The sequence below is a fragment of the Halyomorpha halys genome, unplaced genomic scaffold (assembly GCF_000696795.3).
Source record: "Halyomorpha halys isolate HHAL.00 unplaced genomic scaffold, Hhal_1.1 Scaffold886.1, whole genome shotgun sequence".
Taxonomy (NCBI): domain Eukaryota; kingdom Metazoa; phylum Arthropoda; class Insecta; order Hemiptera; family Pentatomidae; genus Halyomorpha; species Halyomorpha halys.
This window is the reverse complement of record NW_027109805.1, coordinates 485282-503259: the sequence shown is the minus strand read 5'-3', so window position 1 is coordinate 503259 and position 17978 is coordinate 485282. Positions and strand designations below refer to the sequence as shown.

The 17978-nt window shown below is 28.8% G+C and overlaps 1 protein-coding gene and 1 long non-coding RNA gene across 5 annotated transcripts in view; one reads left to right on the top strand and one right to left on the bottom strand.

The window, feature by feature from the left end:
• The first annotated feature begins 3788 nt into the window (after window positions 1-3788).
• LOC106686839 (uncharacterized) lies at window positions 3789-16831 on the top strand. Its single transcript, XM_014430399.3, has 9 exons — window positions 3789-3908; window positions 4549-4785; window positions 4943-5226; window positions 6039-6254; window positions 8389-8610; window positions 10322-10532; window positions 13542-13652; window positions 13791-13913; window positions 15623-16831. The coding sequence occupies exons 3-9, from the start codon at window positions 4951-4953 to the stop codon at window positions 15688-15690; spliced, it is 1227 nt and encodes a 408-aa protein (XP_014285885.1). The 5' UTR covers window positions 3789-3908; window positions 4549-4785; window positions 4943-4950; the 3' UTR covers window positions 15691-16831.
• The window catches only part of LOC106686841 (uncharacterized), a 28179-nt gene continuing 22200 nt past the window's right edge, over window positions 12000-17978 (bottom strand). For 2 of the 4 annotated variants that reach the window (XR_001344068.2, XR_001344071.2), the window contains one exon: window positions 12000-12214. This is a non-coding gene — a long non-coding RNA (uncharacterized lncRNA). Of the gene's footprint in view, window positions 12215-15133; window positions 15296-17978 lie in introns of all 4 variants that reach the window. The other 2 variants (XR_001344070.2, XR_010843611.1) reach the window with 2 other exon arrangements.

Here is a 17978-nt window from a genome sequence, read left to right as displayed (position 1 = left end):
GACGCAAACGGAAGAAACATCATAAAGATATTTGGTACAAATAATTTATCTTCATGGTCGATTGAATCTTCCGTTGATAAAAATATGACCAGCGTATAACATCCTACTTGTAGTCAAATTTCAAATCGTGAGTTAATATGAATTATTTTTTTATTGAAAAGTTAAGGGAAGTATTACATGCAATCATAAATTTTGGATCTGAATTTTCAACGAAAATATACGTTTTAGGACAAATCCAAATCCAAACAATCAAGCACCGAAAATTCGTCGATGTATGTGAACAGCCTAACTCACTCATGAGCAAAACGTTGTACGGAATTGAAATTACATATTTAAGGTGGATAATCGCCTAGGATGTTACTGCAACTTTTTAGCTAAACTTTAATTACCGAAGTGCCAATTAATATAATCAATTTCTTACCATCTTCTCAAAACGACTCAAGCAATTCTAATTAACCTCGTCATGTCTATGTTCCATCAAGGGGTATTAAATAACAGCTAAGTCTTATCCTCACTGAAATGGTCTGATAGAACTTAAATGAAGAATTTTCAGAAACATTCTCAAAAGTACTCTTAATTTTATGAAGAAGATGGTCGGGGTGAGGTCAACAAATTTTTAAAAAATATTTATTTGTTTACTTGTGTTTATTTGCTGACCGCGCCCCCGACCATCTTCTCCATTTATTAATCTACGGTCAACTATCTACACCTCATTACTCTTAATTTTTTCTTTTAAGGTTAACTATCTCTCATTGTTACCAATAATTAAAAATGTAAATATAAAATATGAGCGTATTTAATAAATTATTTATCCAATTGCATCGGGAATCGCAAATGGAGTCAACGGAGGATTACATACAAAAGGATACATGAAGTTCCACTCCTAGTTACCGACAGTAAAGGAGCTAACTACTTGGGAAACCCAACCTTAACCCGAAGACTGTAGCCCAGTCTGCTGCAGGACATCCTGTTATAAATTCTGTAGCTATCAATTTTATTATTGACATAACTTTTTTATTTATTTTATCTTCGTCCTTTTTTTTAATTAACTTTTTTTTTTCCCATTAGAGGGCAACTGTTTTTTTTTGTTAAGTCTATGTATGTTGTAATTTTTGTTATTAACTTTATTTCTCTATCATATCAAGAATTATTATTTTTATCTATTTATTTTATCATAATTAATTTTTTTTAATTATACCGTTGCATTAAGGGTGTCTTTTGTACGAGACTATACCTCCCCCCATAATCAAATGTTAAAAATAAAAATTTTAACTCTTATATCAACTATGTAAGGTCCACCAGGCCGATCTGGTATTAAATAAAAATAAATAAATTATCTAGTAAAAAATAAATGTTTTCGTGTTTTCATGGTTGTTATGACAATAGTCTGATTTTAATGTAACTCACCAATTTATGAAATATTGTTATCCTGAATAATAATGAAATTAATGCTTTGAAATGTACAAGAATTAATTTAATTTCATGGTATCTCGCAGGAAGTGAAAATTGTTTAATGCGCGCACCTTTTTTTTTTTTTTACCATTACCATAGTTGAGAAACTTACATTTCCCCACCCCTCAAATCGTTCGTACTAACATTTTTTCGCACCCCACTTCTAAAAAACTGATGCTCTAGGAAAATTCGGAATTAGATGGTCTGTAAATTAGGGTTGGCACGTAGACAATAATTATGCTGTTTATTGGATGGTCAACTCATCGCTGACAAGGACATTAATCTGACCAATCGTTTTCATTGACGTTCACTCTCCAGTCCTTCAATTCGTATTTTTCGTTTCATTGTTTCGAAAACTATTGGTTTTATTAGTATTTTTATTTTGTTTTGTATTTACTCATCCTGCCCGAAAGTATAGTCAATATTTATTTGTTAAGATATAGGAATCAATAAACATAATCATTCATTATTCCTTAATTATATAAAATAAAATATTTATAACATACGTTGATTTTCCTTTCTTGATATAAGGAGTGCTTGCTCGTCGATTTCGGTCAATATCTATAAATCAACGCCATACATAAGCATACAATGCATGGACCAACAATCAGGTCTTAGAAAATCACGAAATCGGCCGATTTCTAATATTAAAAAAAAAAGATTCAAACTACTTCCATATGAATTGTTTGAGAAGCCTAAATTGTTCAAGCAAATCTAAGCATATAAATCTTGCCTGGTATTTAGAAAATTGCAAAGCTGAGCTTTCAAATTCTATGCTAGTTATATATTAAATTAAATATTCAGTAAAAAAATCTAAAGATATCTGTGAAATAAAATAGCTCAAAAAGAAATGAAATATAAACAGAAATAATGAGCTTGGTACAGTATTATAAAAGAATTAGTATGAGAAGACAATAAAGAGTAAATGCATCGGGGAAATTACATAATTTATGCACATTTTATAACTTCTTAACAGGGATATGTAAGGGAATACAATCTGCACCATTGCGTGTTTTTTCTGTTGGAGTCATATTTTTATGGGATTATATATTTCTTTTTGTTGGGTGTCGATTTCGGAGAGCTTTCAATCAAAAGAAAATATAAATATTGCTAATGCATCTACACCTGTACTCCGTAAACAAAAAATAAAATATATGGATCAATTTTTGTAGTATAGTTGAGGACAATACATATCTTGAAAGAGGAAGGTATACACCATAAGTGTAGTAAAGTTAATAGACTATTCTGAATTCTGCCCACTTTCTTTATATCTGCCAAATAATGAATATCAAATTTTGAAAAGTTTCCACCAAAGCATTCATTCATAGTTTCGTTAACAGTCTTATAATGAGGTGATTTTTTCAAGAACATGCTTAATTGCCAGATTTACCCCCAATTAAAAGGTACAAATTTTAAAGAGGATGAGTGGGCCTCAAACGCTCCTAGCTCCCACAGTGTTGACTCATAGCTAATTTAACACAATTAATAATTGTCTACCGCTGCCACATTTGAATCCAGGCCCAGGAGATAGGAACGTTGTACCTTACTGATTGACCTATCCCCATCCAGTTATTTTTAAATAACTGGTTATGTTCCAGATTATTATCGTTTATATTTTTCTTAACCACTTAATAACTGTAAGCATAATATATAAGCATCTTCAAAACTATATGAAACTGAATACTTTTTGAATGATTTTTATTTACTTTTCATGTTGTTTATTGATTTGTTAATACTATCTTAACTGATAATAAATGCAATTTTTATGAGTCTTGGAAAACAAAATGTTACTGATGATAACCATTGTCAAGTCTTGAGAGATTATAGCTTATTACTTACTACTAGCTGAGAAAATTCTTGTACAGGAAAACATTGTTTAGTATTAGTATACTCATATAAATAAGTTTAGCCCTAAAATTAGCTCAAATAATGAAATTGATAAATAATTGCTGAGACTAATGAAACGTTCATTATATCAGCAAAAAAAGGTTTAATTATAAATAATAAAAAAACATATTCCTGATTCAAAAGCCTATTGGCGGAAGTATAAGTCATCTTTCTCCATTTCTTGTTGCTTCAGTATGATAAGTGAATATTATAAAATATATTGAAATAGTTTAATTTTTTTTTTACATAATAAATTTAAGGTCAACCGAATATTAACCTGAAGAATAATAATGTGAACCAGAACAAGAACCATTGGCCAAAATGACAAATAAAAGAGAGAGAGGACACTTTTGTTAACACAAGCGCCCTGAAGATATAAAATGGAAATTTAGATTAGATAAAATGTCAAGGTAAACAAATGATACGTTTAAGAGCAAAGTTGAATTTCTATTTCTTTGTTTAGAGCTCAGGATAGCTGAGTACTGTGTAGTTGAGTGTAGGAAGTTGGTCTTGTAAATGGTTAAAATGTAGTCTTTAAGGTCTTTTGGTTATCAAATTAATATCTGTAGGTTAGTAAATACTTTATGTTATCTACATAAATTGTATGCAACTTTTTCACGACAGCCAAACTTTATTTAACAATGAAGAAAGTGTCATTAATTTTCTGTTTTATTGTGTTACTACTTTATAATTTTTGTAAACAGAAATTGCCTTCTTATCTTTTTTTTTTTTTTTCATTTTGATTTTAAACATAGCAGCTTTAAGGGACAATGAATAGATACTTTAAATAAGATCTAGAAAAAAAAAAGTTAAAATTCCTGTTAATTTTTGTATGCTTAGTTAGTCCAAAAGCTTATCTACTAAAATAGCTTAGTTTGATAATTGTTATGACACTAATATTTTTGGACATCATCATATATATCATTCAGCCCCAAAAAACTAGCTTTGATTAAGCATTAAAACTATAGGAATTTCCACAGCTTATACATTATAGAGTATCAGACATACTAAATATTCATAACATTTTAGAAGAAATAGCCTCTGAGGGTTGGTTTCATGAGATGTATTTTTTCGATAATCTAAATTAAAAATTAGAATGTTTTTGAATGGATTATATTATATACCTTTCATTTGAAAAAAGTCAGAGCGTCAATAAAAGTTTCGTAGTAGAAAATTTTTTAATTTGAATTCTTTTATTTTTGATGACAGAGGGCAGCAGCAGCATTTGCTGAAGGGACAGTGCGGGCTTAGTCGTAGTGTGCGCCTGACCTAGTTCAACTTCATTACCTGTTTAAGTCGTCCACCTTCAACACTTAAGGACCTGGGGGTTAAAACTGCCATGTCTACTGCAGTCTTCACAATACATTATTCCAGGAGTTTTAATCATAAAATATTTGAAACTTAATGTGCAGTGATTTCGCGAAACTTGCTTCAAACATTTTCAAGGTTAGTATATTTTTTTTTTTGCATCTTTATATACTAATGTTTTGTCATTAATTATAAAGGTTACATTTATCTATTAATAAATAAATTTTCATTCATTGCATTATTTTTATTATTTATCTCTTTTAATATCTATTTTGATATTTATGCTTATTTACAGTAGGCACAATGTGGAAATTTATACAGAGAGGATTGAGGGAGACCTTTGAAAGAGGGTTGAATCTTGGAAGAAACGATGTCAGAGTTAATAGAGAAACCAAAAAGACAACTTATTGTGGAACCTCCTCTGTTCGGGCCTTAACTGTTGGAGATTTTCATTGTAACAGGCGACAGAATTGTAGGCAGGGACGTCGTGACTGGAACGATGGTGCTAATGGAAGAAGATACAGAGAATCATATGGAACACAAGATTCTTTCGATAGGCTATTGAGCGCATTCAGTTGTGTAAGTATTAAAACAGCATTCATCAATTCTATACTTCATTCAACTTCTCAACTTCTAAATTCTTCACTCAACTAAGTGAGTCAGTAAGAAAGCCATAACCCTTATACTTTTTACTTCATTACAACTCTTGTATGTTGCATGTTTAGATATTGTGTTATTAGTAAAAAGCATCAGGATCTTAACACATTGTTAGTATCAGGTTCAAGTACTATTGTTGGGATATCTCAAACATGATGTATTCTTCAGTAACTTCTGTAGCATCCTGATTGAAAAATTAACACTTATCTAACTATCCAATATTCATTTTACGTAGGGCATTTTGTGACTATATAACATCAAGTGTGTAAAGAAAAAAAAGATCCTAACTGTTTTTAATTCACTTACATATCAGAAAATAAAAATGAAAAATAAGTGTTTTATGTTTAAATTGAATCAATTCACAAATAACCATTTCATTGAAAGGTGCTAATAATTGGTAAATAACTTTTTATAGATTATATAAACAACCTATACAGAAAATTAAACTAGATTTTTATATCATGGGTTTCCTCATATTGTTGATTTATGTTTTATTACTTTATAAAAATATATTGATTTTCAAATAAACTTAAACTGTTTGATTAATTGTACAAAGACTATAATTAAAATAATCTGTATGAGAAATTTTCTTTGATATTATACTTTCAAAACTATGAAGATCAGATTGCAACATTTGTAGAACTTTTTTTTTATAACTGGCATTCCTTCTGACTTACTTTATTTATGTATCCTCATAAAGATTATGTTTGATAATACTTTTTTTATAATTTCAGAGCAGTGCCATAGCCCTTGGTTGGGTTCTATCACAACCGTGCACTTGGTTTAAAAAGAGACACCATCACTGTCCTTTTTCTAAGCGTGCAAAATCATTTCAACTTTGGTCAAAAGTAGCTGTAGCCCAACCTCCCCAATCATCACTTAAACCTGTGAACCTTTCTAATGAAGCTATTGAAAATGGACCTAGTTTCGGTCCTGTCACTGCAGCACAAGTAAGCTCTTCTTTATTACTTATGTGATTAAACATAGTAATTTAAAATTTGAGAATTTTTTCCGAGTAAAGCTGTTTCTTAAAAAATAAAAAGTTGCCTTCATTCGACGAGGTTGTTACTGATAAAATTGTGTTTTCCCTTAGAAACCACTCTCAACAAAGCTGTTCAACTAACAAATAAATTTCAGTGCCATTAATTAACAAATTGAGGATCTAATTGTGTGATAAACTTCTTTCCATTGAGGACTTTTATTACGCAATTGTAACTTTGAAGTTCTGTTTCTAAAAACTATGCTTACAGCTGTTACAACCTTGTCCAACTAAGTTAACAATTTGTTATTTTTATTCCTTACTAATTTTCATACTTTGCTAATTTTTTAGAGCAATGGAACTATCGTTTTAGTTCAAAAGTTCACTTCTTTATTTATATTTTTTAGTATTTATTTAATTTTTAAACTAAATATGAACTGACAGTACAAATTTAAATTATTTTCCATACATGATTTGCATGTTTTTACTATCTAAATAAACTTGGTATGAGTATCTAACTCAGATTTATTATTTATAACAATACTTCATGTTATTTGTATATGCAGCCATTTTAAACATATTCTAAAACAACCATATGTACTATTTACAACTTGAAAACCAAGCCGACCAGAAAAAAGAATTCCAGAAAAATTAAAGGAAATATTAGTTGTCCCAGGATTTAAGAAGAAATGAGATCCCGCCGAGTGCAGTAACTTAAAAGGATCATTTATAGAGATATGATAGCTTTGCTGTTGTACTACATAACAGGATAATGTGACTAGATGGAAAGCACAGTTAGGGATTACCAAACAGGTTTTCATCAAGATTACCAATATCAAATTTCCATCCTCAATTAACTGTGAAAAAAAAAATTATGAAACTTTACTTTAGGGTTTCATATTTTGTGAATTTCGAGTTACCTTAAAATTTGGTGATTATTTGATGGTTCGATGATAGAAATGATCCTCATAAAAGTTATTAAATTAACAAGGACCACAAAAGAAAAGCAAAGTTAGAGCAGAAAGCCAAAAACAATGGGTTTTAAGATGATGGAAATAAAATGAAGATGATATTAGTATATATATGTGTATTTATGTATATTTGTATGTATACTAACAGATTGTAATATAAATAATATTTGTAAACAGACCAAACTCTATAGTTGTAACCACAGTGATCATTGATAACCAAAGGGTTTTAAGCCTTTAAACAAGAACAAATAAACAAAGATGACATGATTTAGGAAAAAATATGATATGGTTCAACAATCAATAAAAATTGGGAAACTATATTTTGAGATTCCAAGCTTCCAGTACTTAAAATGTACAATTACGGAAAAGAGGAAGCTGAATTAAGATACTGATTAGCAGCAGCTAAAAACACTAATTAGAAGTAAATAACTTAGCCGCATAACATAAATAAAGCTTTACAAATATCTTATAAGACCATTAGTAACTTAACATGCGAAACATGGACGTTCAACTAGTCAGTAGTTCAAAATGTTGATGAGAAGATATTCGAACTTTTTAGACTAATAAAGAGCATTGAAATATTGCATCTGTGCCAAAATGTGGCCAGGTATGGGTAACACCAAGGTTTGCGTCTCTATCAGAGTTATCATCAGGATTTCAGAGAAATATTTTCTTTCCTTCTATTTTTGGGAAGTTCTCATTTTTTATTTGGAATTAAAGAGCAATTTTTTTATTTCTAGTATTTTCTTTATAATTTTATTTCTTTGCCTAGTTGATGTTTCGGAAAACGTCCCTCTCTCTTACTAAAAATGAACATGTTTTTATTTATATCTATTTTAATATCAAGGTAGAACAAATCCCAAAGGTTTTAATAAAATTTATTACTTTGGAGGATTTATTATTTGTATAAATTAAATAAATAAAAGTGCAAAATCTTAATTTTTAGTAATATTGCTCAGAAGATGGGTAAAAAAGCCCCAAACTGCCAACTATGTAAGAAACTGAAATTCTGGAAGTAAAAAATTTCTCTATATATGAGCAATAAATTTGAGTTTCAACTTTAATTTTTAGTCTAAAAAAATAATTATTTTTCCATTTCCTAATTATTTGAAATTAATATATGTTTATATTTAGGCTTTCGAAGAAGCTGCTGGGAATTTTGAAAAGGTCCATAATTCCATATTTGGAGAAATAGAAAATCGAAAAGGTATTGATTTAATTGAAGGGCCAAAACGAAACACTGCTAAAGCGATAAAATATTTTCGAGCTGCCTCAAATCGAGGCTACCTTCCAGCTTTTTACAACCTTGGCCAATGTTATGAACAAGGTGTGGGAACGAAGCAAAATTTTACAGAGGTAATTTATGTCTAGTAAATTTATGATATTTGCTGTCAGAGGACTAAGATCCTCCAGAACCATTTATCCTTGAATAATTGTATTTAAAGTGGAAAATCAGATCAATTGAAAATAATTATCTCCAATTCTTCCGATCTCTAAAATTTTCATTTGCTTTTCAAATTAATCTTCATTTAATCATTCCTGGTTGGACTTATCAATACCAGCTATAGCATACTACTAAAGATAATATTTCTTCTTCTTCTTCTTTGATGGCAGGAACTACAGTTCATGAAGAGTCAAGGCCAGCCTGAGTCATTAGTCAAACATAATATTTATTCTGTTTCCAATTAATAATCTCTAGTATATTTTATTTAGATTCAGTTACATTAATTTCTACTTATCAATTCATTAATTTAATTTATTATTTATGTTATAATCAGTTTTAAACTACTTGGTGTACTGGAAAGATCTGTTTATTCCGTATAAGTTTATTTGATTTCTCTTTTTATCACTAAATGTATGCATAATAACCTAGTGAATGAACTAAAACAGAGTTGTTTTGTGCAAATTCCAACATGAAGAAATGTTACAAAAGCGTGCAAAAATTTGAAAGTGACATTAATGAAAGTGTTTGGTGAATCTACAGTTTTTGATAGAACATGCAGAAGTTGGTTCAGAAAATTTGAAATATGTGATTATGACCTTTCTGATAGGCCAGGCTCTGAAAAAAGATCTTTGATCGACGACGTTACTGTTAAGTTAGATCTTGTAAAAGCAACATTTTTTTTTTTTTGTTTTTACAAAATTAGAGATTGCAGAAAGGCCTGATTCAGCTCAACAAACCATTTTGGGGCAATTCAGAAGTCAGAATTGGTGTGGAAATATTCAAGATGGATCCCGCATAGATTAAGTGAGAAGAATTTAAACGATCAAGTCATCATATATAACAAACTTGGACAAAATTAAAACCTTTTTGAATCAGATGGTTGCATTTTTAAAAAGTGGATTAACTATGGAAATATTGTAAAGAAAAGGTAAGCTTTAGTGAACCCAGAAAACTAGTCCCCTCTATCTTTTAACCGAAGTTGAGTCTGAGAAAGAGAATGTATATATGGTGGGACATTTAAGTACCAATTCATTTTGAGCTGTTGAAACCAAATGAAAAGCTAAACGCTGAGAGGTACTGTCAGCAACTAGATAATTTATAAATAACACTACAAGAAAAGAGGCTGTTGATATTCCATAGGAAGGATATCATACTGCTTGTTGATAATGTCAGGGCACATTCTACTTTGGGGACTTGTCAGAAATTTGTAGAGCTTGGCTGAGAATTCCATTGCACCCACGATACTCCCTGGATTTAGCACTCTCCAATCATCATCCATTTCTGTCCTTAACAAGTTTTTTGCTGGGCAGAAAATTAAAAAAAACAAGGAAATTATCAAACAAGCACGGTTCAATGTTTCACCTCTAGGAATATGGCATTTTTTTAAAATGGGATGTACCAATTTCCATTATGCTAGCAATAAGTCATAAATAATTATGACAATCATATTATTCAATAAACTTAATACAAAGAATGAAAAGTTTATTATTTTGCTTTATTCTAAAAACGGACAGAACTTTCCTGTTAACTTAATATGTTCTTTAATTACTGAGCATTAATTTTCTTTTATTATTATCTGATTACTTAGTTTTTCTATATATTTTTTTATTATTGTTTCATTAGGCAGCGAAGTGGTATAAGAAAGCAGCCGAGAAAGGTCATGCTACTGCCATGTATAATTTGGGTGTCTTCTATGCCCATGGATGGGGAGGTCTTGAAGCGAGTAGTGAGAAAGCAAAGCAGTGGCTGGAAGCTGCTGCAAATCTTGGACAAGAAAACGCTTTGGCTGCCCTTGGAAGAACCAAGGATGGAACTCCTCCTGCTTCCCCTCCAGGTTAGTTAAGAGTGTTGTATCTGTTTTAGGGTCTAAAATTCTATTTAGTTCCAATTTTTTCCCCTGAAACTACAGTATTTGCTGAAATATTTTAGACCTATTCCAAAGACTGGATGTAATTCAAATATTTTTTTAAACTTTACTTTAGTTTTTGTAAATTACTTTGTAGAGAATATCTATGAATACTAAATGTGAATAATCAGTTCAGTCGATATACCTTTATTATTTCTGAAATATGAGAAGTGCATTATTTTTTATTTTCAATGAAAAATCTCTTAGTATATCTCACACTTTTTATTTCTATATTTTGAATGAAGTTTCAGACAAACTGTCAATTGTTCAGCCCATTTTAGTTATTTGACGTCTTATATCCTCTTCATTTTAAGCCACTTTATTTTTGACTGCTGTCAAAACAGCCCTGACGAAGCCCTGCAACGTGGGGCGAAACGTTGGCTCAATAAAATAGTATAATTCTACTATTTGAGTTTTTTTTTACCGCACCCGGACCATATTCCATTCATTTTAAGAAATGTATCCAAATTATTAAATATTTTATTACCAATCGTTTTATTTTCTAGTAGACTGTCCATCTACTTGTCAGTGGCTCATGATGAGTTGATAGTTGGATTATATATGAGGAGAAGATGATTTGGGGTTCGATTAGTGAAGAATACAAATAAGTAAAAATCTATTTATTAATGCTAACATTTTCCCTTGAATTTCAGGCCTTCACCAGGGCTAAGAACAAAAACATGATAACAACTATAATGATTAAATGGAAGTACAGAATATAAAGAAACATAAGAATATAACATATACCGATTGAAGAAAATGCAAGTTTCAATACTCTTATAAGATAACACTATGCATTTTCTTCAATACTACGTATGTTATCTATATTATCTGTTATCTTCTTATGTTTCTTGTTATTCTGTACTTCCATTTAATCATTACGGTTACCATCTTGTTTTTGTTCTTAGCCCTCATGAAGGCCTGAATTTCTGGCTGAAATGTTGCTGCTAATAAATGAGTTTTTAGATATTTGTGTTCTTCACTGACCGAACCCACAATCATCTCAGTTATTTATTATGTATTGGATCATGTTCATTTTGTTCAAAATGTTTACATTTGATTATTGATTTTTCTCCCTATAATTGGACCTCATAAATACCATAATTTATACAAAAAAAAAAAAAAGCTTTATCTCATATCTTCAAAATATTTGGCTGGAGGTCTCATGGTGCTCAACATTTTCCCCCGTAACTAGACCTAATAAATATTAATAAATTTACATTCTCTTTGATCAAGGCTATCAGAACCAAGGATTAAAACACAATGTTGACTTTTATTATAAAAGAATAAATATATAACTTGAAATTATAATTTAGCGGACTATTAGTTTCATTATGAAACAACAACTTTCCAAACTTTGTAGGAAAAAGTTAAAATGAAAAAATAGAATAGTTGATATAAATTTATTTTGAAATATGTAAAAATTGTACATATCACTCAAAACGAAATCTTGAGCTGAAAATGATTGCCCTTTTAACACTGACTTCACTAGCCGAGTCTACTTACATCTGTGGGTGTACTCAGTGTTGGTCTAGGCCTTCTCGCTACTCTGTTACCATTTGTTCTGGTCCTGTGCTTCTGCTCTCCAGTTTCTTTCTAACTAGTTTCACCTTGAATAATAGTAAAATGTTAACTAAAATAGTTTTTGATAAATCATTGAATCATAAAATTAAATCAAAATACCCCAATTTTGTTTTCCTGAAAGTTTGGATGATCAGCACTCTATAGTATTTATGTTGTGGTAGGAATCATGGAAATCCATTTAAATGTGATTTGAGGATTTTTAGAATTTTGATTAATATTAACATTATTTTTGTTTTTTATGCATTAGTTTTCAGTCTAAAGGAATTGCTCTACCGACTTGAGTGAAATGATGGTAGTGGAATTTTAAACACATTATATATTAAAATGTTCACTTATATAATTAAACTGAGGGTTTTCAAGTGAATTGAAGGTAATAATATTGAAGTTCATAAATAAACCATATCTGAATGGTGAAAATAAGTAACGAATATTAAACTTTCAAACTATCAAGTTTGATTGAGAATCTACTGGATAGTACCAGAAGTGCAGAAAATCTGTAAATACTCAGTATTTTTAGAGGAAGTATTTCGGTTATGAGGAGTTCATCGAAGTTTTCAGTTCGGTTTTTAGGATGCCTTTGAACCCACAACTCCTCAGTCTATGGTATGAGTGTATAAAATTTGTTTAGGGTAAAAAGTGTAACCCTAAGTTAATACAGGGACCCAATAACTTCCCCATCTTTGATAAGACAACATAAATATATACAATTTGTGTAGTTTAAAAAGTGTAAGGAATATATATTAATATTAAAAAGTGTATATTGATTTGATATAGTTCAAAGTGAACCTAATTCAATATTTGTATGTTTTTAACAAGTTAAAGACAAGTTAATAACATCTTTAAAGGCTCTGCATCTATAAATACAAATAGCATTATGCACATGCTTTATATATCTAGTATTCTGACTTTTTTTTTTCCATCAATAATATTTAAAAAAAATTGTGTACTAATATTTTATGTTTAATGTTAGTTAAGGTTAGGTTTATTGAATTACTTCCATTTTTATATGCTCATTGACTAATTACTGGAACTGCTATAATTAAATTTAAATACTTTAAAACTAGTATTTTTATGTCCAGATTTGTTGATTTTATATTAATAAAAAATATTTTCAAGTCTATATTTTCTGTGTAATGTCATTATTATTAATAAAAATTATATCAAAAATAAATAATTATAAAGAAAGACATAAAACTTGATTACTTGTATCCATGCATTATTGGGATTAAGGCCCTTATTTCTTCAAATTAGGATAGGAAGGGGAGTATTAGATCTATAAAATGTATATTATTAACTATATATTATGTTTGTTAACTATTTTAAATAAATGAAAGGCCAAAACTTTGTCCATAGGTATTCCTAAAGATTGGGGCTTCATGGACTCTAAACCTACTTTAGAAGACATTAGCAACGACCCAGAAGAACTTTTTAAGCTGGCATCAACTTATGAAAATAGTCCATGTGGTGAGTTTTGTTTTGAATATTATTTACGGTTATCTTTTACATTATAATAACATAAATTTACATCTTTATGTTCAACAACCTATTAAAAATAATCATATATGAATTCATTGTTATTTATAATTATACTGATTTATTTAGATGATTCACTTCAGCCCTACCTGGTTTTAGAATTGTATAAAATGGCATCAGATTTGGGCCATGTTGAAGCAAAATCAAAATATAAGATACTCCAAGCATATAACACTGTTGGTCTTTTGTCAGGTACTTTTATTTTATGTTTAATATTTTTTGTCTTAATTGTGTTAAAATAAGAAGAAACCAACTCTAAAAAAAAAATTGGTTTCATAATCTGGAAGGTTCAGGTTCAAGTCAATAAGTAGTAGACAATTTGTTTTCTGTTCCATCAGCCATGGCATGGTTTAATTTTCCAGTTGGATGCAAACAACCTGAAGCCCACCTAGTATGTATAAAGTGAATCCTTTGAATGGGTTGGAGGGAAAACCTGTTGGTCATAATTATAGACCATATTACCTTCATGTATAGTAACCGTTCAATTAAAGTCATTTAGTACAATAATTTTTCAGTATTTTGATCTCAGATTGTTTCAAAACATTCATAAGATCTCATTGAATAATATGAGTCACCAAACTTAAAAAATCTGTTGAGCTGTTCCCTCAAAAAAATTTGATTTACCTACAAATAAACTGGTTATAATGCATACCTAAATCTATAACACTTTTTATGGCCATTATTTTGTCAGGTGAAATTATAAAATTCTTTGAACTAGCCAATATTTCATCTATTTTCTTAAAATGTTTACCAAGTGATTACTTTATCATAGCTCCCTCACTGTTTTTATCTTTTTTTATTTTATTTACTCTAAATTGGATTTTCTGGAAATAATTGTTTTCTTAAAATTTCTATTAGCTACATAATTACATATATTTCAAGAGAATAACATCTACAGTACAAATTGTTACAATGTTGGTGTATTCAGAAAGTGTGGTGGAATCTGCGAAATTGATATATTTTTTTTTTTACCCTAATTCCCAACTTCCCTCCGAATTGGGGCTGAATTGGAATTACTGTTTTTTGATATATGAAAAATATGTTTACTGAAAGCAGATGGTCTGGATGATGATAAAAAAAATAGCACAAATAGTACAAAAACTATTTACGATGCACTAACGTTTTGCTCCACTTTGTAAAACTGAAAATATGGGACTAGGTATTAATCTTTACAATCTCTGAGAATTTCATCGAAATAGGATTAACAGTACAATCAATTATACCTATATCAATGATATAAGAAATAAGAACACAAATTTTATTACAGCCCAGCAGGGACTATATAAAATTTGTTCATTGATATCTAAAATGTAAGATGCAAGTGAAAATATTTGATTCTGAATATATTAATTTTCTTCATTTGCTACTTGAATACAAAGTAAAGTACATTTATAATGCCAAACTTAACTTACAATTTGATATACTTCAAATGCTTTCTTCTCTATCTTTTTTACTAATATCCTTGTCAACCTATTAATCTTCCTCCATGGTCTGAGCCCATTAATTTAGGATTACCACAGCAGCTGTCTAAGAGTACAAATCAGCTACGCCAAATAGATTTGCCAATGGTCTATCTATCAAAAACCATTCATCATACAATTCTACACTATCTTCACTTCTCTTAATTAAAAAACATTTAAATTCTTATTTATTTAGGAGAATGGATTACTCATATAGCAATGATGGTAGTCACTAATATCCCCACCTGCATCTGATCCATGCAGCTCTTCCTATTAAGTGACTCCTCCAATAACTTCAATTCCTAATATTGAATCTTAATCATCTCAAATATGTTGTGGCTGACACATTAAATTTTATAAATAGTAATAGTATTTATAACTGCTATTGTTGTTTATTTAAATAATATTACATGATGGTTAATATTTTCTGTTTTCTTTCAGAGTATGTTTGCAGAGGAACCAAACCCAGAAACGATAGTTTTAGTTTTAAATTTCCCACTCTTTATTAAGATAGTATTTCTTCTTAACTTTATGTTAAATGTTTACTACTCTGATTCATATTATTTTAAAAATTAATTTTTGATTAATCAAATATTAGGAGTACAAATATTTCTGTATATTATTTTCATAAAATTGGAATCACATATTTACCAATGTAAGTAATTGCTAGAAAGTGTTAGTTTGAACCAACATTTTCAATCATATAATATTAAAAGGAACTACTAACTTTAATTTTGAGTGATGTTTAATCAAATTAAGGATACTTTTTTTTTGCTTGAAGGCTGTAATGATAATAAGTTATTAATTATTAATTTGTTATTAAATTAATCATATAATATATTATTGATTTGTTAAAAATGGAATAATAGTTTTATGTTGGTGAAAAATTTGTTTGGCTTGTATAAATAAATTTATTCTTTTATTTTTTATCTTTATCAAATAAATTAAAAATGTATTCCTATTTTTATTATCTGATTCTTTACTATTTTTTAAAGCATAATATTGTTCAATTCTATATATATTTACAACCAAGATTTTAGAGAATCATAACTTGTCTTCTGTAATTTTAATCCTTCCAAAAATTAGAATTAACCTAAAATCCTTCCTTTTCATGTGATAGTATTTACAGTAAAGGCTTGGAGTATTTATTATATTTTTTTAAAATTATTTTGTACTGTGAATTGTGTATTTTCCTTATTATTTTGTAAAAAGGAACTTTGTTTTTTATTTGTTTAATTTAATGTCTTAAGAGACAATGAATGTTGAAAACATGTCTGTGATCATTTTTTTATTTTTTAAAAATTACATTTTAGATTTTTAAAAATTACATTTTAGATTTTTAAAAATTACAATTTCCAAAAAGTTACCCTAATTTGTTATTCTTTTAATACTTACATTATGTGATGTATTGTCTTTTTGTTGTGTTTTTTGACTATTAATTTTGATTTAATTGGACTATGAAAGGAATGTTGGTTGAAATGAATGGTAAGTTAGAGATTATGTTAATCAAAAGAAGAGATATATTTTTTGGAAGAATATGTCAGGAAATAGATATATGAATGGTATTAACTTTAAAAGTTAGATTTATTAGTTGCCATATTTAGATAGTGATGTATTTTATATTCTAATAAAGATTTAAAGATAAAAATAGTTAAATATTTTTATTTAAACCCTTTCTCTTATTTTTTTTTTTTATTTTCAATTAAGGAATATTTTGTTATAGTTGTATTTCTTTCAGGAAGTTTTTATGATAATTCTTCAAAGCTTAGATTTACATTTATGGAACTTTTATCAATAATATTTATTGTCTGATCTATGATTTTTTGGGGAGATTGGGCTATTTCAAAATAATAAGTTAAAGTGCATTTACACAAGCAAGTTTTTAACTATTGAGAGTGGTAGATATTCACAAACGTTTTCTCCTCAACTTCTCAGCTCACCATGAGTAGTAATTTCACTCTCAGGAAATTAAATACTGTCAAATAACTACTCAGGAAATTAAAACCTATTTTAAATGATTGGAACCTCTTTTTGAGAGGGTGAAGTGTTAAATGTGGTCACTGGTAATGACTCCAAGCCAAATGTAACTTGGAACAATCATCAGTGTGATATCCTGTATAGATTATTTTAAGTTGTACAGAGGTACTAGAATTCTGATGTTAAATTGTCTCTCTCCAGGCCAAAATCCAATCATCTGTGAGTGGGAAAAATTAATGGAGAAGAATGATAAACTGCTCAGTTGTTTCTCAGTTTTCAAGCTATGCTCTATTAATAATAATAAACTTGTTGATCAACAAATACATTACATTTAAAATTTAAGATATTGACTGTATAGTATATTTCATAAAAGTATTGATAGAAATATCTTATAATTTTATTTTTTCCTATTAATTATGTTTAAAAATACAAATATTGATATGAATAACTTAACATTTTTGTTTATTTTTTATTAATTATTTTATTTAAAAAATATAAATATTAGTTAAAATATTGTGATGAATTACTCACAATTTTGTTTATTTTTTTGCTATTAATCGTGTTAAAAAATATAAATATTAATTAAAAGGAAATAAACATTTTTAGTCGCGTTGAGGTGGTTTTGTGTATAATTAGCTAGTTCTGACACTAATTGAAGATGATTAGAGGTTCTCTACATAAGAAGGCCCCGACAATGCGTATTTATACAATGGATGTTAGTGAGGAGATGAATTGACTGGATGAGTTTTATGGGAACTAACCATAAATCCTAGCAGAATAGAAACTTCATTCCATAGGGAACCAACTTATGTTTGTCAAG

Bases quoted from the DNA above. Each gene is read 5' to 3' on its own strand.
- LOC106686839 (XM_014430399.3), top strand. From the start codon at position 4,951: ATGTGGAAATTTATACAGAGAGGATTGAGGGAGACCTTTGAAAGAGGG. The intron at 8,611-10,321 runs GTAATTTATGTC...TTGTTTCATTAG, and splicing joins CGAAGCAAAATTTTACAGAG to GCAGCGAAGTGGTATAAGAA. The intron at 13,914-15,622 runs GTACTTTTATTT...GTTTTCTTTCAG, and splicing joins CACTGTTGGTCTTTTGTCAG to AGTATGTTTGCAGAGGAACC.